Here is a 22,273-nt window from a genome sequence, read left to right on the forward strand (position 1 = left end):
CATCTTCAGTCAGGTCAGTTTGTTTTCATGGAAGGCAGAGGGAAATGGAGAAAGATCCAGGTTAATTTCAGGTGATGCTTAAGTGAGCTAGTGAGATGGTGCCATCCAGAACATCAAGGAAAGGAGTGCATAGGATCATGGTGATAAGGGCAGCCTTTGAACAGTGTGGAGCTAACTGCTCAAAAACACCAGATGCAACTAGAGAACAGTCTAACACAAGCACGATATGAGCAGTCTGAATGCAAGCATCATGAGATGCAGTTGTTAAATAAGTAATGTGGAAGCTCTCTACACTGAATGCAACGATCATGGAGGATAGTCGATTTACAAACATCATAGAAAGCATTCTCCACAGAAACACCACCCAGAACAGTCTGTTCATAATCACAGTAGTCAACAGTCTTCAACAAGCTCCAGAGAGAGTAGTCTGTACACAGCACCAAGGGGAGAGTTTGTGTTAAGTGCCATGGTGAGCAATACATGTCCAAGCATTTTTGGAACAAATTGGTACACAAGCGTCTTGGACAATAGTCAGTACCCAAGTACGAGGGAATAATGTATTGTCTGTGGGAAGTTGTTTGCACTCGAGCACCATAGGATGCAGCCTGTAACATACATGTGTCATAGAGAGCAATCATTGCACAGGTACCATGGACACCAGTCGACAAACAAGAGTAGTCTGTGGAAGGAACTGCATGTGCTCTGTAATAGGAAGTCCAACCAAAAGGATCAGCATGATGGGGCGCAATCTGTGCTCAAGTACCACCTGGAGCAGTCTATACACATATCATAGGATCAATTCGTACATTAGGTCTCTGGGAATCAGTTTGTTCTCAGCTCTATAGGAAACTGTCTATAGCCAGTCTTATGTAAAGCATTTTTCAAGCAATACCATGTTGAACAGTCTGCACACGTGATTGGATGATCAGTCTGTACACTAACATCACACCAAGCTGTTTCTAGGCAAGACCCACCTTCAAGTGTGTAGGCATAAGCACCACCAGGAGCTTTCTGTTAATAATCACCAGAAGGCAATTTGGTCCAGGAACTCCCGTTTCCTCTTCTCAGTGCACTAGACTCACTTTTTCCATGGCTATTTGTCCCATATTAACAGCACAGCTGCATGTTGGAGGATTAGGTGGAGACACTGGGAGATGGTAAAGTGTGTTGAGCTAGTTTTTTATAGCGACTACTTGTTGCGGCGGTTTGGGACCCTGGTGATTAGTCCAATGTCAGATGATACAGCGGGGGCTGGCAGTCGGCCAGTGCAGTGCTGACCTTATATATGGAGATCACGCTTGTGCAACAGCGCACAGTGGCCCCTAAATGGGTAGGGGTGCATATTTCCAATCTAGTCCTAAGGATAGATGTCTTCAGAGAAGAAGAGTTTGCTGAATCCTTGCAATCCCTCTGAGTGGGGCCTGAGAAGACAGTGGAAGCTATGAGCTAGGCCATAATCACTGTGCAGGTGAAGTTAGCAGCTTTCAGGTAAAAGGCCACTGCATTATCCCACAGAATAATAGCTTTGAGTCTAAAGACTGTAGCCCTTACAGTCCTCATGGGCCTAGTGCAGTCAATCCTTGAGGAATCCCAGCCATAGTGCCTTTCCCTTGCCTCTATGCTTCCTCATCTTCTAATGTCTTGCCATCGGAGGAAGGAGCTTAACTGCTCTCTGCTCCTACGAGGAAGAAATTCATACGAGACACTCAAGAATTTTTTTACTTCAAGTTACAGTGACAAATTCATTATATGATCATCCCCATGCATCCTGCATACAGGATCAAGTCCGGCCTGCTGTGGATTGTACCATGTGTCCTTGGTATACAGGTTTTGCATCATTGCTTTGCAAGGCTTTGCGGCGTACAGCTGCTCTTTCGATGAAGCTATGTGGTGAGGCTTTGCTGGGCTATGCATGGGTTCCAATGAGCTGCCCTGTGAGGCTTTGTGTTGCTTGCTGTCTGTTTCGATTAGGCTGGCAACCTTGCGGCGAGGCTTTGCGGGGCATTGTGTTGCTCAGAGTCAGTTCTGATAAAGCTTACAGCTATGCAGGGAGGCTTTGGGGGGCTTCGTGCTGCTTCGCATCTGGTTTGGTGGAACCTTCCGTTAGGTCTGGAGGAGCTCTCTCTGACACCAGCCAAGAGCCCAAGACCTGGGGAGGCACCACTTAAGGATAAGAAGCTCAATCCAGCAGAGGACAGCAGAGCTCAAGCAGGTCCAGTGCAGCAGGTCATTTTGGCAGTTGCAGGGAGTCCTCTGGAGCTTGTTGTGTTCCTGTAGCTCACAACAGGAGTTCAACCAGTTTGGAGTCACTCAGATAGCCTGGAATAAAGGTAACATGTCCAGTCGTCCTTCTCAGAAAGCAGGGCAGGCCTCTTGCACAGTAGCAACTGCTACCGGACAGGGGTGGTTGTGGAGAGAGGAATCTAATTTGAAAAAAGGACTTACCTTTAACCACCGGTTGCCCGCTGCCTCTCCTCCATCCTCTGGCCTCATCTTCCTGTCCCGACTGGCAGCAGGAAGCACCCGGGCACACAGGCTTCCCTGAGTCAATTACAAAGCTGAAATGCAGCGTTTTGATTGGTCTGAGAGCCATGCATCGGCGCTCAGACTGGAACAGGGAGTCTGTGCATGTTCCTCACCAGGCTATATAATGCAGCCTGGTAGGAACATGCAAAGTACGCATGAACTATTTGGTCGGCCCAAAAGGGCCGAACAAACAGTTCATGTTCACTTAGGGAGTGCAAACCACTCCTCGCCTGTTTTGGCCAGCCCCACCACTGTCTGCAATAGAGAAAATAAAATTACAATAATAATATGTTATTATCATCTTGAGCAGTGGGGTGATGCTCTTCCGCCTTAGAGGAGGAGCCGCCACTGCTCTGGCAGCAGGGCAGTCCTCTGGCAGCAGGGCAGGCCTTCTTCTGTAATATCTACTGGTCCAGGAGTGTACTGAAGGGTGGGTCTGAGAGCCCTATTTTTACACCTGGTGCCACCTTTAAATTGGAAGAAACCTCTGGGGCCCCCCCCAACCCTGCTCTGGTCCCAGCCGGTCTGCATGCACAATAGGCTACTGTGAAATTATTTGTGTGTGAGCTGAGGCAGTGTCTTTGAAGTGCAAGTAGGGCTGTGCACAGCTCCACTCCCCCATATTGCTCTGGATGGCCTATTCTTCCAACACCCAGTCTCTCTATTGTGTAGCTGTTTGGAAGGAATACATAAAGGCCCATGCCAACTACACCTAGTCATGGGACCCAGGAAATAAGCTCCAGGCACCAAATGGTTAGGACCCTGAAATGCCAACTTTATAACAGTGGCATTTTCAGAATTGTGACTTAAAGTCCGACTTTGCCAATAAAGAGGACATTACATTACAATTCACCAGGCACTAAACATGATATATCAACCTTCTCCCAAGCAAATGTATCACTTAAGAAATGTAATAAGGAAACTCAATATCCTATGGGGGATGTAGGCATCAAAGTAGTAAAAAAAAGAATTAGGAGTGTTTCCCAATCAGGACATTTAAAATTTAAACATACATGTTTCACTTGTTAAATGCAATGCTCCCTGCCCTATGACCCATGTAGGGGTGACTTATTTATAATAAAAAGGGAGTTGAATTGCACCCGGAGACAGTAATTACATGGATTGGCTTCTTTGAACACCTTGTGAGGCATTTTGGGCTATCTAATGTCATTGTCAGCACTTCCTAAATGATGTAATCCATGACATTTTGGACTCTTGTGAAGTAATATACCTGAATTATAACTTAGTTTTTTTTCCTCCATGGAATTATAAATGTTTCATTTAAAAAAAAAATGGAATCATTGAGCTGGCATTAACCGTACACCAAAGTTTTGAAGAGTGACTTTCATCGACAATGAGTAACGTTCTGGCAATTTTTCTTTCTCTTCAAGTGGGAATGGATCGGATCAAGATACCAATCATTTTGGATTAGCCACCAGCTACCAATCTAAATTCCCAACATCATTTTTTGGGATTCAACAATCTTTATATCAGCATTATAACCAACTATTCATGCCTAGTTCTCCCTCTAACTCAACTTTTGCAGAGGACTCTTTCACATCTCTGGTCTATGTCCCACCAATCAGCATATCAACCCTGAGTAAACATTTCACTATCAATCCTATTTGAAAACATCTGAAAACCAATGCATCTGATGTAGTAGCAGCAGGATCCAGCATCTGCATCCCATAGCCTTTATATACTAGAAACTGAGAAAATGACACCATCTTCAGAAAGAGCTCATTACCAACAAACAATTCTGGAATTGAGAGATTATGTGGAAGGAGCTTCCCATTCCATAGCGGTGCTCATGGATCTTAGAATTGTTGGATTTCTTTGAAGAACTAGTGTTTGTGATCAGAGACAGACCTGGCAGATTTATCTTCCCAATTTCACTTTTAGTCGCATTTATACCTGGTTCACGGAACTTCAGGGCTGATGTCTTGTCCTTATCAATTTATAGGGAAAGGAAGATGAAATAAGATGTCACCTGGCAATCTCATTGTGGCACTCCACAACTCCATGCAGGAATGTAAAAGAGAAATTCATCAGTCATCTAAGAAGAAGAATGTGCCTTCCTTCCGCAGGAGTGATGCATATTATACCTTCCATTATGGATTTTACTTTCATGATTGCACGATATGCCTCTCTAATCCGGAAATTCCACAGTTACTGGAATGTACATCATGGATCCACAGCTTGGCACTTTGGCACAAATGTGGATAAAAGATGATTGGATCAGCCTCAGATATAATGACCTCTGCACCACACCTACCAAAAGTCCAAGAATGAGAGACCCTTACCCAATAGCAAAGGAGGTCTTTCGGAGCAGCAAGCCTCATACCATTGCATCAGCTGCAAGGCAAGAACCTAACAGCAGAAGATATTAAATGGACTGGCTGGTGAAGAGATGGAGTTTCAGCAACTTTCTCTTCCTAGGAAAGCTACCCGCAGATCTTGATCTCTATTCATGCTCTTATTTCAACATTCTTGCAACTTATTCATAGGAATTTAATGCATTTTTTGGTTTGAAGAGATGGCCTATCGACTTTTTGATTCTGCTCATCGACCCAGCTTCGGCTCTGTTTTGACTGATTACTGACAATTGCCTATCTACACTGTCTCTTTCTGACTGCTGATACTCACCTACAAACGTTATAAGTGAATCGAGATCAAGAACTCTCCCTTCTGTCGTGAACATAAATCTGGGGGAAAAAGATAATCAGCAGGTCACCTTGAATCATTTAGACTCATGTGCAATGGGACTCAGTGCGTGGAAGGGGTTGCTACAATCAGGTGCCACTATACTGGTATACATCATTGTCTCTTTTCACCTGTGCTTGTATCACTTCTGTCTATTTTGCTACGCATGTGTGGGAATAACTGCTCGTTAGAAATTTGGTAACTGGATGAGGGGGTTGGAACCCTACTCAAGCAGCAATTTCTGTCAGGGTGAAGTCACAAGCAAACCTCAAATCAACCTGTGCTTAACCCTCTGGTAGCTTGGCGCAAAGTAGTCAGGTTTATTCTCTCATTTCAGCCGGCACGTAAAAAAGAGCTACACAGACTTTCGGATGGGCCAACATGACTCAAAAGATCTACAGCCGTCCTGGAAACATCAGATACAACCTGCGCAGTGTCGACTGTGTGGTCACACAAAGGAATCCTTAATCCACCTATTATGTGTGTGTCCAGCAGTTATGTTCCTGAGGAAACGGTATTTAAAACCAATTTTTAACGAACTGAATATCCGCATGTGCAGGCAGGCCGTGATACGCTGGTTGGATGGCTCCTCCACAATTTTGGCATGCCGGGGAGTAAAATACCTGGCAGAGGTAAGAAAATTATTACGACAAGCCAATCAGGAGGAAGCAGAGAAGAATGACCATCCAGTTTTTAGCCTCAAGGCGCCGTGTGTGAATACGGATAGAACGTAAAAAAAAAAAAAAGTTTTAGCAAGTATGTGCACAGAAGCTGGACTAGATTTAAAATGTTACCACTGTAATTATAACAAGTATGTGATGGCCAAACATACGTTTTAAAACCATACAACCAATGAGATATTACAAATGTTGATTTTAATGCTTGGCTTTTAAATTGCGATTGTAATGACATTAATTTTATTACCTTTTTTGTACAATTGTAAAGATTTTAATTAATCATACAATAAATTTTGAACTGAACTGAACTAGTCAGGTTTAACGTAGAGGCAATGTGTAAAGTATTTATGTAAGCACTTCAAACAGTAATAAAGTTAAAACACAACACAAGAAAGACCCAACACCAATTTAGAAAAATAGAGTAACATTTTATGGATTATATGAGAAAAAAATGACAAACATTTAATCAGTTGAACCAGAGATATGCAATTTTAAACATTTAGGTGAAAACAGTGCCTAGAAGCATAAAGCGTCAACTGTGGTTATCTGGTCGCTCCAGACCTAGACAAAATCACAAGTTCAGGTTGACCGTGATAGAGCATGGGCCAGATACAGGGTCCAAGTTAGGCCTTAATTTCCGGTTGCGAAGCAGTACATGACTTGCAAAGATGATGTGTCATGCAGAAGTAGTTCAGCAGAAGCTGGGGGGCTGCAATGCTGGGCCCTGCGTTGTTGTCGAGGATGCTATCGACAAAGTGCTTGTGATGCGGTGGTTCTGAAGAAACTGAGGGGCTGTGATGCAAAGTCATGTGTCATCGTCGAGGCTGCCGTCGACAAGAGGCTTGCGATGCAAAGGCATGCATCAAGGATGCATCGTACAGTGGCGGTTCCGAGGAAGCTGGGTGCTGCGATGTAGGTCCTGCATACAGGATGCGTTGCACTGTGGCAGTTCTGACGTGGCTCTGGGGAGATGCATTGTGCTCCTTCAGTTCTGCTCACAGGACCACACATAAACTAGCAGCGCATCTTCAGGCCTACTTCCAAGCACTAAGGTGACACCACTTAGGGGGTAAGACTCACAGCAGAAAGAATCCAGGTGCTGGGTTTTAGGTGGTTGGAACCTTTTCTGTACCTGAGGTTCTGATCAGGAGTCAAGCCAACAGGCCCTGAAATCACTCTGATGGTCCTGGTATTACAATACTAGTCCAGTCCTTCTTACTCAGGCAGCAGGGTAGCAGTCCTTCTGGCAGAGCAGCACAGCAGTTCTCTGAGTCTTCCACAGGTCTAGAGATGTGCTGAAGAGTTGGCTCTGAGGGTCCATTATTTATAACTGATGGCCACTTTGAAGTAGGAGAAGGTTCTAGAGGTTTCCACCCCAAGACGTATTTAGATTTTCTTGGCTTCCTGCCCTTGCCTGGTGTCACAAAAGATTAGTGTCAAACCGTTTGTGTGTGTGTAAGGCAGAGGCTTTGTGATGTGCAAGTATGGTAGGTGACAGCTACTCCCCCTCATCAAGTCAGAGATGGCCCATCGTGCCAACACCTATTCCCTCTTTGTCTGAGAGCAATATTCAAAGACCAACTGCCAGGTACACCTACTCATGTGACCCAGGATAAAGGCTGCAGGCACCAAATGATTGGGACAACAAAATGCCAACTTTCTGAAAGTGGTATTTTCAGAATTGTGACTTAAAATCCGACTTGACCATTCTTTAGACACCAAACTATACTTTACTACCTGCTCCCAATTGAAAGTTATCTCTTATTAACCCAATGTTATCTTGTGGGAGAGACAGGCCTTGTAGAAAGTGAAAATCAAATGTAAGAGTTTTTTGCTTATAGGACATGTAATACTTTTTTACGTGTACATTTTAAAAATACTGCACCCTACTCTCTGGGTTGTTTAGGGTCTACCCTAGGGGTGACCTATATGGATTAAAAAAGAAGGTTGATTCCCTTGGCAAAAGGTTTATTTGCATTGTCGAAATAGCAATTTAATACTGCATACCCAAGCTGGAATGATAGGCCTAGGGCATGAGTAATAGGCTAATGAAGTGGGTGGCACAATAAGTGCTGTAGTGCTACAATGAGCATTTAATTTACAGACCTGGGTACAGGTAGTACCACTTTACTAGGAACTTACAAGTAAATTGAATGTGCTAATTGGGTGTAAGCCAATTTCACCATGTTTAAATGAGAGGGCTCAAGCACTTTAGCACTGGTTGGCAGTGGTAAAGTGTGCAGAATCCTAAAAGTCAACAAAAATGGGTACAGAAAACAGGAGGATGAAGTTAAAACTCTTGGGAATGACCCTGCAGAAGGGGCGAAGTTCAACACTTCTCCTCGTTCTTGAGTAGTGATGTATGGTAGTACCTTAAGGATGTTGGGATGTGAATTGCTGGATCCACGTCTAAGAGAACAGCTGTCTTCAGACTCCTGATAGGTAGATGGATACCCGCACACATACCCTTGCATAAGCAGTGTGTCAGCATACAAACATCTTACATACAGAAATTAGAACACCTTCAATCTGAACACTTACGGTAGGCTGAGGAGGAAAGAGGCTGGAATCTTACTGAGGTCATTCTGCGTCAGAGACTTAAAGTTACCATCCTTAATCAGTAGTTTGAAGTATTGCTTGGCTGCACATGCAAGCTACAGAAAAAAAGAACATTGTCAACATCAATGCCACATTTGATTACATCTTTTATTTGTCTAGGTACATCTCACATCTACATCCCCTGAGCTTTTGAGTTGCGTGGTTGGGTTACTCGGGATTCCCTCCGGCCAATACTCTTTAACAGTAGGTTTAGAAGCTAGCACATTTAGGGAGTGCTCATTTTGAGGTCTGTGAGCCCAGAACAAATAAGGGCTACATCATGGAGAATATCCTGCTTCGTGTCAGTGAGTTCAGAACCCATAGTGCTTTGGAACTGGAAAGTGCTCAGATTTGTGCTCGTGAGCTGAAACTCAAGAGGCTGTGGTGCTGAAGAATGCTGTGTTTGTGCAGAACACAAGAGGAAATAATAGTGGAAATGTGTCCTCTTGGCTTCTGTGAAACCAGACCCCAAGAGGCTACCATAGCGGAAAAACCCATCAAATCAAGAAACGAAGAGACGCTATACTGCTGAAGCGTATTCCACTTGGTGTTGGTAAGTGGAGAATCAAGTAGCTATAATAATAAAGAATGTCCATAGATATATATTAGTGAATCTAAGGACAGTGGAGTAGCTCTGTGCTTATAATGGCTAGCATAAGCCTCTTGCTCCAATGTTCCTTCCTGTTTCTACCATCTTAATTTAGAACATTCTATTCTCAGTGGGAACAATGTTCTAGTAGCGTTAAAGCCCTTGTGCCTCGGGCTATACCAGTTGCTAAAGGCCATCACCTTAGTAATACACTCAGGTTCATGGGCTTTAACAAACGGTATAGCCCTTGGCAGCGGGCTATTAGGCTATAATATATATGAATTTATAGTTGAATATTTATACATTTTGAGTGATGTAGGCCTATTGCTAATGTTATTATCGAAGCTCCCCAAAAAATGCTGCTATAGCTGGTATTTCTTTAACCTTACAGATGTATGACATGTTGCTAACATTTTTAAAATGCATCAAAAGTACTGGTGATCCTGTGCAGGGTGGTCATAAGTGTAATTTTGTCGGATGGGTAGCTCAGAGTCATTTCTGTTGATCAGAAGTATTTCTTAATATAGAGAACATTGAAGACACCTTTGGTAGTCAGTATTCTAAATACAATCTTATTACAAGACATTTTGTCAGTTAGTACTGCAACCTACATACGACTCAATCAGTTTTCAGCTTGATGTCCATGAGTATCGGTCCATATTCTTGTAGAGGAGTCACCAGCTCGTCCTTGTGTATCCATCAGCATTAGGCCATAACCTTGTAGGACAGAGGCCCATTCATAGTTACATCTGTGTGAGCTCAAGACCAATGGACCACAAGGTTGCTGGGGGCTTGGTATTGTGCATGTTGGATCCCATGAGGCATTATTATTGGAAACAGTTCATTTTGGTATCACTAACTTTAGAATGTATGAGGCAGTAGCACAGCTGACAGCTTTATTGTGTTTTAGTGGGTGTTGAATTGCACCCGGATAGAGAAACGTATTCAGTTTAAGGCTTTGTGCGTTTCTCATCAGATTATGAACAAGCAGGAGCCTCTTAGCTTGGCATCCTTGGTGCAGCCGCACAACCCTACCAAGACTCTCTGATCATCTGGCCCGAATTTGGTAGTGATACCTCATACCAATAGGGTCAGGTTGGGAGGTCGCTCCTTTCGAGCTTTGGCTCTTGTTTATGGAACAACCTGTCTCTACATTTATGTAATACTCAGACCCATCTTTGTTTTAGAAATAAGTTGAAGACTTGGGGCCTCATTTATGGGTTTTCTGGCATAGGGCAGCGCAGTAGGCTCTGCTGCTGCGCTGCCATACGGCAAAAGAAAAAGGCAGGAATGCGCCGTATCTATTAACTACGGCGAATTCCTCTTCTTTTATCCTGCGCTGGCGCACAATGGGCTGCAGTGCACCAACACCTGCACCTTTGCACCATGGTGCAAGGGTGCCTGCATTGCGGGGATGATTATTTTTGTGCAGGAAGGCAAACCTTTCTGCACAAAAACAATCACAAGAGTCATTTTCCTCTTTCTAAGTGTGCTGCATCATGCAGCACACATAGAAATAGGAAAAAATAAAGACATTTCTCCTTGTTGTGCCTCCCTTACGTCTCCCCTGCGGAGGCGTAAGGGTTTTTGGCACTGCCTCAGAATTACGATTTCTCCTAAATCTGGGGCAGTATCAAAAAGCCATGGATGTTCCTGGAAAACGCCCTCAGCAAAACCCATGGAACACCCCTTTCAGGCAGTTTTATGCGTGAAAGGGGCACATATTTATAAACCATGAAAAGCCACGTAACGTGGCTTTATGTGGCCTTATAAATATGCCACAGTGGCATATTGCGACACCGGGACGTCAAAAATGTGAGCATAGGTGACTCTGTTTCAGTTCTGTGATGAGTCATCTTGGTTTTAGTAGTCTAGCGCTGGGAAACCTCATTGTGTGGCAGCTATGGACTTTATAAGTATAACATAGCATGAGTTGTTCATACGGAGGCGCTCTCAGCCCTATGTCAATTAATTTAAAATTGTTAAATCGTTGCACGGGGAATCTCACAGCTTGTTTCTAAAGGGGTGGGGTAAATTAGGAAGAGCTTAGTTGGCTTCAGTGTGTTGAAAACCTGTGACACAGTTATACTTGCAAAGTCAGAGCTTTTTGTTTGTGTATTAAGGACCTCTATGTCTTCAGTGTTTGAAAAAAACGCTGCTGAGTATCACGAAGAATAAAAGTGCTCATTTAATTGACATGTGGCGGTACTGCTGTGAGGCAATTAAACGTATTTCGCTTAATGGCCGACATAGGCTTATACAGTTCAAAATTTTGTACCGCGTCTTTCATACACCGTCTCGACTCCACAAATACGTACTCCGTGACACCTCCAGCTGTGAGCGCCGCAGAGCCCTTGAGGCTGACTTTTTGCACCTCGCATGGCTTTGCCCGCCTATAGCAAACTACTGGATACAGGTATTCGCGGAACTCCAAACAATAACGCAGACAGAACTAGGCCCAGACCCGCTCTTGCCCCTACTGGGCTACTCCAAGAAAATACAGAAACCCATTAGACGTATGGTAGACGTGGCACTGTTGGTCGCTAAGCGAGTCTTGGCGATGCACTGGTCTAGAGGCCCCCTTCCCACATTGCAACAATGGTCCAGGGATATGTTATATTGCAACACGCAAACAGCAATATACAGTGAGCTCCTCCCACCTAGAAACCGTCCGAAGAACTTTTGGAGCCTGTATGCCACGTACATTGAGTCACGAACACTGGGACAATCAGTAACACCTCCTCCTGTGGAGGGGAACCCACAGTTTCAGTCTCCCCATGGTACATCGCCGTAGTGATTGACAGGAGTCCTATAGCTGCAATGTAATGATGACATTGGAGGGTGGTCATTGCTGTCCTCTGGGGAATTGCTTGCATTGTAAAATCAAGTGTTATGTGATCTGCTCACTTTCTTTTGCACGGTAGCTGTGATTGTAGAATATTTGCATTTCCGTTGAAAAGAAGTTAAGTGGATTATCTCCCTAATTCCTTATTGTTATTTTACAGTGAGATGTTTAGTTTTCCTTTCTCTTATTTTCATTTATGATTTTGATTGTATTGTATTATTGAAACTGGGAACAAAAAAAAAGTGCTCATTTAATTGTTGTGATGTTGAAGACTCTGGTTATTAAAGTAAACATAGAACCAAACAGTATTCTGTACTGGAAATGTCCTGGTTTAAGGTAAAATGACAAAAAACATGTTTTACAACCATGCCTAGGAGCCAGAGATCTGAATAAATCCACTGCTAGGCACTCAGTCTTGGACTGTTCATACAATGCTCATTCACAGATTGCTTGGGAGGGTATTCTAGAGGCAAACATTTACATGAATGAATTAAGTGCACCTTAAGAAAATATACTCTCTTCATCTAAGAACTGGAATATTCCTGTTTCTGCTGCCTTTCTTTCATGTTAATTGCATGCAAGTTCCTGTTTTCCTTGCTCTATGGATTTCCTTCCTGAATGGCATCATCAGCACCGATGAGTAGGCGCTATGTGGACCTGATTGACATCTATAGCCTCTCACCTGCAGAGGGGATAGAAAGGCGCTATTCCCAAGAACACTCAGTGCCTCCACATTCAGCTGTGCGACGTCACCGCAGCTGAGACCCCTCACGCCGGATTTCAGATCACTAGAATAAAAAGAAAAACTCGGAATAAGGATTGAGATAACATTCATATAGTGTGCTTTCTGTGTCTATATCTTTGCACAGAAAACAATCATAAATGTATCCGAAGCGCCTCCAATGAGAAAGCTCACGCTTCTAACACTCAAAAACTGACCAGCATAGAAACCCCGATCGACACTTCTCAGAAAATAGTAATCGGAGTTATCAGCATGGGAAACAATCCTTAGATGAACAGACTGGCTTTCTGAGACAGCTTGTGTCTCATCTAAAATGGAGACTTTCCCCCCCATTCATTTCATAGGCTCAAATCTCCAATAGTGGAGGATGCATTGTTGGATGGCATTGCGGATGAGGTTTGTAACACAGGCGTTTCGCACTAGCCTAAGGCAGACAAGACGTGAACCAGAGGGTGGTATCTTTGAACTAATTCACCTAAAAATAAATCACCTTATAAATAATGGCTCACTTGAATTTGGCTCCATGGGCGTTCCTAAATTCAGTTTCTACAAATCTGAAAGTCATTCTGTTTTTTTTCCTTAGAATTAAAGTATTCTTGGCGTGCAGAAATGGAAGTTGAAAACTAAGGGCCTAATATGTGGGGGATTGGCGTAGGGCAGTGCTGCAAGACGTCTTGCGGTGCTGCCCTACGCCAATGTGAAAGGCAGGAATGCATCGTATTTATGACATTTTCTGCCTAGTACCAAGGCAGTCATCCGTGCAAGGGTGCCTGTGTTGCATTTGTGTGGGAATGGGCACCTTCCTGAACAAAAAGAATCCAGTGAGGCACCTTCTTCTTTCTATGTGTGCTACATTATGCATAACACATGGGAAGAGGCAAAAACGAGGATAATTAACAATCTTTCTCCTTGTTATGCCTGCTCTGGAAAGGCGAAAGGATTTGGGCACGGGCCCAGGTTTATGTGATTAAGTAAAACTCGGGCAGCATCAAAATCCATGGGTGTTGCATGAGAAGACCCATTGCAACGCCCATGGAATGCCTCCCTGGCACAGAATAAGGCGACACAGCGATTTGCGCTGCATCGCCTTACCCATGATTTATGAGCCCATTCTAACTCATGCAGGGGTGGCCTTGCGAGGCTTCATAAATATTTATGAGAGCCCTGCATCACACATGTACCACTTTACGTGGAGCAAAAGTGACCAAGGGCTTTCATCAATAATCCCTTTTGGACTTCAGATCCCCGGTCAATGTGGAGATCGGATTAGCCATTTGGATTTATAAGTGTTTTACTGCAGGCACAGGGAGTGATGCAATATGCTCACGTTGATAGTGAAGGGGAAGGAATTGTCAGGCTACCATCTGTCCACAGCTGAAATGGTTCCTTTAAACACAATGCAATCTGCGTATGCTTTTGACTGTCCGGCACTGTCACGTGTTTTTGTGATTCCTGGCCCTCAAACACTCCACAAGTGTATTAGCTGACGTATTGAGTGCACTCAGAATAGCGTTGATTAAATTGGCCTATTACATAGTATTAGAAAGCAATGTGAGAGTAATGATTTAATAAAATAATGAACATGATGTTTTGCTTTCTTGGGACGCATTTAAAATAGCAAGAGTGTTATTATTAATGAGAAAATATGTGACTGCCTGGACCCTTAGATGCTTAATTAAGTTTATTAAACACGATAAAGGTGGATTTTTAAAGAAATTAGTTTTAAATTAGGTTGTAAGAAGAATGTATGAATATTTTTTCTTAAATTATTTGTAATTTGAAAGCAGCAACTGCGCTTTCAAAATTAATGTTAACCATTACCACAAGTATGAAAGTCAGAGCTATCAACATCTTATACAAACCCCATCACTACTTGAACCATCTAGAGGTCTTGAAGAGAAACTGATGGAGAACATACAATTGTTATCATATGATGTCCATTAATATTCTCTGCTGCACATTCATCATATAATACCTAATTCGCCATGACCCAGATTTTCAAGGGCAACATATCCTTTTGTGAGATTCACACTTGTAGATTCCGCTTGGACCCTCCTTGTTTTGTCAGGAATATTTAATTTTTGTTTATTCCATCTTTATATCCTCTTAAGCATCAAGGGGGTTATTTATGTATGTCTGGTGCAAAAAGTTAACATGAACTAGTTTTAATCTAGTGTTTCTAGGTAGCCCCTGTTCTCGCACCCTCGTTCATTCAAGCCATTACATAGCTTCCTCCCAGGGATGACGCGCGGGAACTTACTTTCTGTTCTCAGAACCTATATAAATGTCAGGTTACGCTACCCCCACGTTTCATTATTAACAGTACCTCGAAGGGTGGCCATAGTGGAGGCAGTAATGGGGAAGTCCACCCTGATCATCTGGCTTATCTTGCCAGTTTCGCATACTAGAGGATCCAGACTCCAAATGCCTTTTGTGCTTTCATGAGTCATACATTCTTCGCCTTGTTGTAACTCCACTGAAGAATTGGATCCTCCGTCCACTGTACCACGGGAATAGCTGCGTATTTGCCTGAATGGCTGTAGCCACCTGATATCCAAGTTCCTAGAAACGGGTGGCGTCCCGGCACTCTTTCCACAGTTGTTACTAATACCACAGCCAAGTGGCGTACTGTGCAGAGATAGGGTTTGGGTACACTTCCACCTTGCATCAGTATCACCGGCAAATGTTCTCCCAGCAGTGTACCTATCAATCCTTTATCCCTGGGCTTCCTCACACCACTTTGCTGCATGGTGCAGTTGCACTGCCAAACAGCTAAGTTCTAGGCAGAGACGTTTTAAGGCATGGGCAAAGGGGGCTCTGGACCATGTCCCCACCTTTCAAGGACCCCCCTGGTTAGACTTTTGTGACAGTCCGAGACTGTATAGAGGTTTTAAATAAGCAGTTTGTTTAGTTATGTTCTTTTTTTGCCAGTCCAGGCTGCCCACCCATTCCCACCCATACATGAGACATAATGATGGTTACAAAAAAAAAAACTATTAGATTCTGGTTAGATTCAGCAAGCGTTTAACATTCCAAACTGTAAAGTTCCAGCTCAATGACACCACTTTTTGCCTTCATGCCGTATGCACCAGGCTTATTGTGCAGTACAGATTAGCATTGTGCGTGATCTCTGTGAATGCATTGTTCTTTTTAGAGCTACTGCCTGACAGGTGTTCCTACATTCTAGTGCCACCGGACTCTGGCACCAGCGTGGCAGTGTAGTAAACACAGGCAGCCATCAGCACCATACGCCTGAATGGTGCTGACAGACAAATTACGCCTCACATTGTGGGTAGAAGACATGGGCTAGCATAGTCCAGGTAAAGACTGCTTTCACTGCGGTAAGCCCACATGGTAGTCCATGAGTGTAAGCCACATGTCAATGTGCAGTACAGAGCAGCATTATATGCTTCCTTCATGACCGCACTCTTCATGTGGAGCCGCTGTTTGGCCAGTGCAATCATAGCATAGTGCTGACTCAGAATCCCTGTTCCTCGCACAGAAGGGTAGGAATACTTTAAACAAAAATGCACCCTCCATATGTACAGGCCCAAAGAAGAGACATCAGTTCATTACACCATATGCAGCTGGCTTGTTCTCACTGCTAGCCATTCTGCTTCACTGGTGCTGGGCAGCCAGACAGAAACTGTTTGTTGCAGCGTTGTGCCCAGAGGTAGGCTGGCCAAGGAAGAGGGTTGTAAATGATCCCACCGTAGTTGACAATGCCATGATTTAGCAGAAACTTTACAATAAATTCAGAGTTATTGCGTGCAGGGGCCCCCCAAATTATGTTTTGCCCAGGGCGCCCAAAGTCCCTGCATACGTTGAGTCATCAGCATGTGGAGGCACACACTGTAGGGAATCCCTTGGCTGATGAAGCAGCTAAATCTGAAGTCGCCACAGCTACAGTAGCAGCAATCACTTGTTCTTAAACTAAAATAGATAATGATATCTTGGCAGCCATTAATGCAAATAAAAACGGCACCCCTTTACCTAAGAGCTTTCCTTCTAAATATTCTTATTACTACTTGAAAGAACAAAACATCCCTTTTGTAACAATTCCACGGGTTGGCTGTTGTTTGATTCCCCAACCATGTGGCAGACTTGCTTTAGTTACAGCAGCACACAAAGGTGTTGCTTCATCACATTCTTGGATGGCAGCCACAATTTCACTGTCACAGCAGCGTTATTGGTGGCATGGCTGATATCAACAGGCCAAGAAATATGCCGTGTGTTGTAACATTTGCCAACAAATAAGCTTCCACAGTGACTCATCTACCACAGACACACCTATTGATATCCCACAAGCCTTTCGGCTGCATTTATTTGGATCACTGTGGTCCACTGATTTTGGACACTGCATTGAAATTTATTTTGGTTTGATTCCTCTGAGTTTGGCCACAGCGCTCGGCTGATGCTCAAACTATTAAAGACCTGCAAGTCTTTATCGGGACACATAAATGCATTGCATTTCACTCCGACCAGGGCCTGGCTTTCGTGTCAAAAACATACAAGGATTCTATGGCATCCCTAGGTGTACAGGTGCATCATTCTTCTCCATATAGGCCCTCAGGCAATTCTGTTTTGGAGAGAATGAACCGTGGCTTAACGCAGTCCTTAACAGCTAGAGTATTAGGCACTGGGCGCAGTTGGCTCCATCACCTATATGGGGTTCAACAACCTCCAAAATAACCTCCCTAAAAGATCTGTGGGTGGGCGGACCCCATCTGAGGTTTTTTTGGGCATCAAGATGTATGTTCCAGACCTTGATGGTCTAGATTTCATGGTGGCAGCCACAACCTTTAACTTAGATAATGGTTTTGATGTCTTACAGGATCTACAAAAGTTCTGTGACATCCAATCAAATGAACAATTGAAAACATCTCCCTCTTCAAGTACGGATGTGAAATACAAACTTTCCATCTGGATTCCAAAAATTGCAGCTCTCGTTTGAGAAAAGGTGGCAAATGAAAAGCAATTTGGGCCATCCTACAGAGCACCGGTGCCCGTCCTTGGCATCCATGGCACAAGATCTGTGATCCTGCCACCGTTTCCTGGTTCTAAAGACAAACGCTTTGTCTCCATTGAACATGTCAAATTATACCATGTGGCCGATTCTACACACAGGACATTCCTCTGTAGCTAGTGAGCAACGCTGAAGCTGTTCTCTCTGGCCAGGGGGGAGGGGTGGTGGGCGGTGGGAGGGGTGGTGGGTGCGGGGAGGAGTGGTGGGCGGGGGAAGAGTGAGTGCAAAATCTGCAACTCAACAGAGATGAGTACTGTTCTTACTACTGCGCCTTCGGCAGCTGTAATCGTTTATACTGATCCACCATTGATGGATCCACCACTGTTGGATTTTCCGAGTCCTATTACAGAACCGGAGCCTTCTGCTTTTCAACTAAGTGCTTGTGGGTATTATATGAATCAGGATGATTTTTCCTCAGACAGTTCTTCTGTTTTAAGCAGTTTTCCAGCACGGATCTGTGTTTACATATCATTCTGGAAACACACTTATCTAGTCTTGCCTTGGGTATATGTTTGGATTACACTTTCCTTGGTTTCTCTTTTCATGTGGATTGAGTGTGTGACTGTTTTTTATGTTGATTAATGGCCACTACCTCCCAGAATGTTCTGCTACGGAACTGGTCGACGGGTTGTTGGCCCCACATTTTTCTTCTCATAAACTGAGACTTGTCCCTCATGAACATTTCAGCCATTCCAGTAACTGATGGAATTGTTTGGAATAAAGTTCCTTTTGACATATTCGGTCCTACGGAGATACCATATGTGTTTATATTCTCTGTGTTGAATGTAGTAGTACTTGGGTTACATTCAGATAATTAGGATGCTTAAACTGTAAATTCTATGCTCTCAGAGCTGAAATATTATACTGTTTTCGAATCAGAGGACCTGCACCTTAAATCTGCTAATTATGCTGATATGTTCTGTTATCATCATTACAGCCATCATTTCATACCCAGGGACAAATTCATGTATTTTTCAGGATATGACACTTCAGATCCTATATCATATTATTTCAAATTAGTCGTTACCCCACTGAAAAATATATGCTTACACAGCTTTGTTTGTGGATCAGTTAGCCCTTAAAGGCTAGGATTATTGAAAGGACAAGATTGAGCTGAAATCAATTTGAGTAACTAAACCGTGGCAAGTTCAGGGAACAGAAACCTTGTTTCAAACCTGTTTAATTCCAACACAAATAATTTTTTTGAATAACACTGTCCAGCAGACTACATGTCTGGGACTGGCAAAAATTAAAGAAGTGAATGCCCCAGATATTCCCTTCATTGCCCACTTCGAAGATTGGCCACGTTTGACAAATTATACTGAAGAGCAACTCAATAGAATGTTGCAGAATGGTGCATTTAAAACTACACTTTCAGGTCCACATGGGTGGTTATTGTGGCCAGTAGTCATAATGGTAGTCTTGCTCATTTTCTTAATTACACACCTGGGTGTAAATTAAGCAGACCAGACCCCCGATACTCGCATTCAGAACATTCAGGTATTGTCACCAACTATCCAGGGGGAATATTGTGTCAACAATGGTTGGAGCATTCCATACTGTCTGCAGTGAAACAACATCTTTCTTTTCTGTCTTTTAGGTCCTAAATCTCCCCATTCTAAAATATTTATGTATGCTGCATATAATGAAACTTGGAAATTGCCCAAATTGAAGTCACCACCTGTTTAAGACAAATTGATCAGGACAATTTGGATAAAGTGCTTGCTGTTGTAGATAATAGAATTAATACGCTGTCTTCTTGCGTTTATAATTTGAATAACATTGTGTTGTCTGTTATTGATATTATGCAAAGTGACATGTCAACATTGTATCATGGGCAAAGTCAGCTAAGATCTATCATGCAGTTTAGTTGGACACTTCAACCACTTAAGAATGGGGCATACTATAGTGTTATCTGAATTCAAGTACCTTATTTTTGGCTTTCAATTTGACACACAAATGACAATTGATGACGCCACCAATACAATGCTGCTTTTGGAAAAGTTTGAATAACTCCAATTTACCATAGCCGAAACATCTTCAGCAGCATGGTTAATACATGGTGTAATATCTTTACCTATCTCAACATTTCAGCTCACAGCTTGCATGAAACATTTCCCTGTCTGTAGATATGAACTCCTAGGAGGCAACTTTATTCATGAATAATGGCTCCCTCTGTTTTTCTATTGTTGTGAACGTGCTGAGAAGGAAGTATTGCTTTCTGGAAATGAATGTGACACTTCGGTCGGGCACTCACACATATGTAAACAAGTTACTGTGCATGGCACATGTAACGCTTCTGTAGCTCATTTGGCCTTTTTTTTTTTTCTTAAAGGAATACCAGCTCCAGCAATACTTTCGCTTATTGCTGTTCTTTCAAATAGTAGTTATTTATTGTTTATTGGTCAAGACTGCTGTGGAATGCATGTGGGAATGCCATATATTTTATTGGTTTCGCACCCAGTTACATGTTGTAATAATCTCCTGTTTACCCCCACGCATAGAGTTGTTGAGAGCCTGCTATGGCCTTCCATTCCAACTATGAAGGCAGACTTTAATAAACTAAGCAGACTCAAAAAGAAGTAACTCTCATATCTGCCCGCAAGACCTTCAAGTTACAGGTTGCCAAAACCTCCAGCGAGATACAGGCACTGTTAAACACAAACCTTCCACTACAATTTTGCAAATTCATTCTTTGAATTTTTAATGCATCTCTTTAACCTCATCGCTGCTTATGACGGAGTGGTTCCGCATGACGGAACCACTCCGTCACGGCCCCGCCCGCGCAATGAACCTTCAGCACGGCGCGGTAATCCGCGCCGCGCTGAAGGGGTTAAAGTTATAGGCTCTGGCTTGGCCACTTCATTCCAAACTATATTCGAAGTAATACCAGCTTTCATTCATTCTCTTTTTCTGGTGTCTTTGAGGGATTTCCGCTGCCGTTATTTCTCAATTTGCGGCATTTTAATCCTATTTTTTGCTTCTCTACAATGGATGTTCCATTTGCAAGGCTCCTGGAACTACCAGCACTCTAACAGTGTTGTGAGTATATGCTTCGATACTTTGCAATCTTGTTGCTTCAAGAACTAGACCTTGATTGGTCATTAACATTCCGACCTACCTGGTTTACCTGCGTGCAACCCTTGTTTCACTGTCTCTGGTATCTCTTCGAATGGGCACTTGATATTAGCCTTGCTTTGCAGACACCTGCTCCCATGGGCATGGAACTGCTGATGAGTCCTTTATCAACCCATTATCAAAGTTGTCCCTTGGGTTTGCAGCTTCTCCACCATGCAAGGTATGAGCCACTCCTTCCTGAGGAGATGCGTGCAATGGCACATGTATCACTATACACTAGCTCTACTGACACGGATGCAGGTTACCCAGCATCTGTCTCAGCATCGGCTGAGAACAAGGATCATGTCTGTTCTCTGGAACTTGTGACCTGGGCTGTTGACCAATTTTTTTCTCCAGAGTTGGACTTCTTTTTGGATTCCCTTACCTTTGAATTTGGGAGTGTTATCATGGATTCCTACAACTCACCATAATTTGGTAATTTTTTTCAAAATTGACATTTTAGATTTTTATATATTTCTGATTTGCAGTATAACCATGCTAAGTGGATATTCTTTGAGTTTGTTTATCTTGTGATCGCATTCACTTTACTTAGTTATTTGTCATGCTATTGCCCTGACCAAAGGGAGGGTGTTGTGTGTTTCCTACATGGACATTGTAGTTTCCCCTATGTTGGCCCAACTATGCACATTGTAGTCTGCTTTTGCTTTGCACACGTTATCAAATATCACACTTGTTTTTGTATTTTGCTCTTTTCCTGGGTTTTAGTCTCAACAGCCTAGGCAGGGTCAAACAACATTATTCTCTCTGGCCTGGCACTAGCATCTTGACATAATAGAGATACCCAGCTGCTGTTTTTGAAAACACATGTTTTGTCATATAACCCAAATTGTGTCATTCTAAACAGACAGAGCGGAGACTTGTAGAGAGAGCAAAGGTCCTGAGATGAGATGGCTGTATCAGCTGGGATGTAGAACAACTATCTATGTATTTTAAGGTATGGGGTCAGCCGCTAAGCCCAGAAATCTGCAATTTATAATCACTTAGCTTTTGTAGTGAGGGTGTTTTGACAGATAATTTAACGGAGCTTTTTACCGTATACGGTCTCCTAATCATGCTAATGATATTACTGGCCTGTATTTGTTTTCTTGTTGTGCCACAATTTTTGCATATTATAGCACGATAGTTTAAATAAATTTTGTAAACGTCCTTAGTGTCTCTTTTCTATTTATTGTGGACAAGTACGAATGAGAGAACGAAGGGGAGTGACCTTCTACCACGATCCCTGAGAGGGTCGGGAGTGTTGTGTTCTGGGGTGCCAAATCACTTGTATCTCTGGAAAGGTTAGGAGGGCAAGTGAGGCACTATAGGCTATTCAGATTTGGGCCAGTTGACACTGATGGGGTATGGTGACTCAGTAACAACTTGCAGATGTTCTATGGTCTCAAGCATAGTTCTATTCTAGAGCAGATTCCCTACAATAATATAGAGA

The 22,273-nt window shown here is 43.1% G+C and overlaps 1 protein-coding gene across 1 annotated transcript in view; it reads right to left on the minus strand.

The window, feature by feature from the left end:
- LOC146856773 (otoancorin-like) overlaps window positions 1-22,273 on the minus strand; it is a 484,135-nt gene that overhangs the window by 181,276 nt on the left and 280,586 nt on the right. Inside the window, exons 13-14 of the mRNA XM_085647226.1 lie at window positions 12,621-12,726; window positions 8,448-8,560 (exon numbers count right to left, since the gene is read on the minus strand). Coding sequence (XP_085503352.1) covers window positions 8,448-8,560; window positions 12,621-12,726 — 219 coding nt within the window. The remainder of the gene's footprint in view (window positions 1-8,447; window positions 8,561-12,620; window positions 12,727-22,273) is intronic.

This window comes from Triturus cristatus, chromosome 3_2, assembly GCF_964204655.1.
Source record: "Triturus cristatus chromosome 3_2, aTriCri1.1, whole genome shotgun sequence".
Lineage (NCBI taxonomy): Eukaryota > Metazoa > Chordata > Amphibia > Caudata > Salamandridae > Triturus > Triturus cristatus.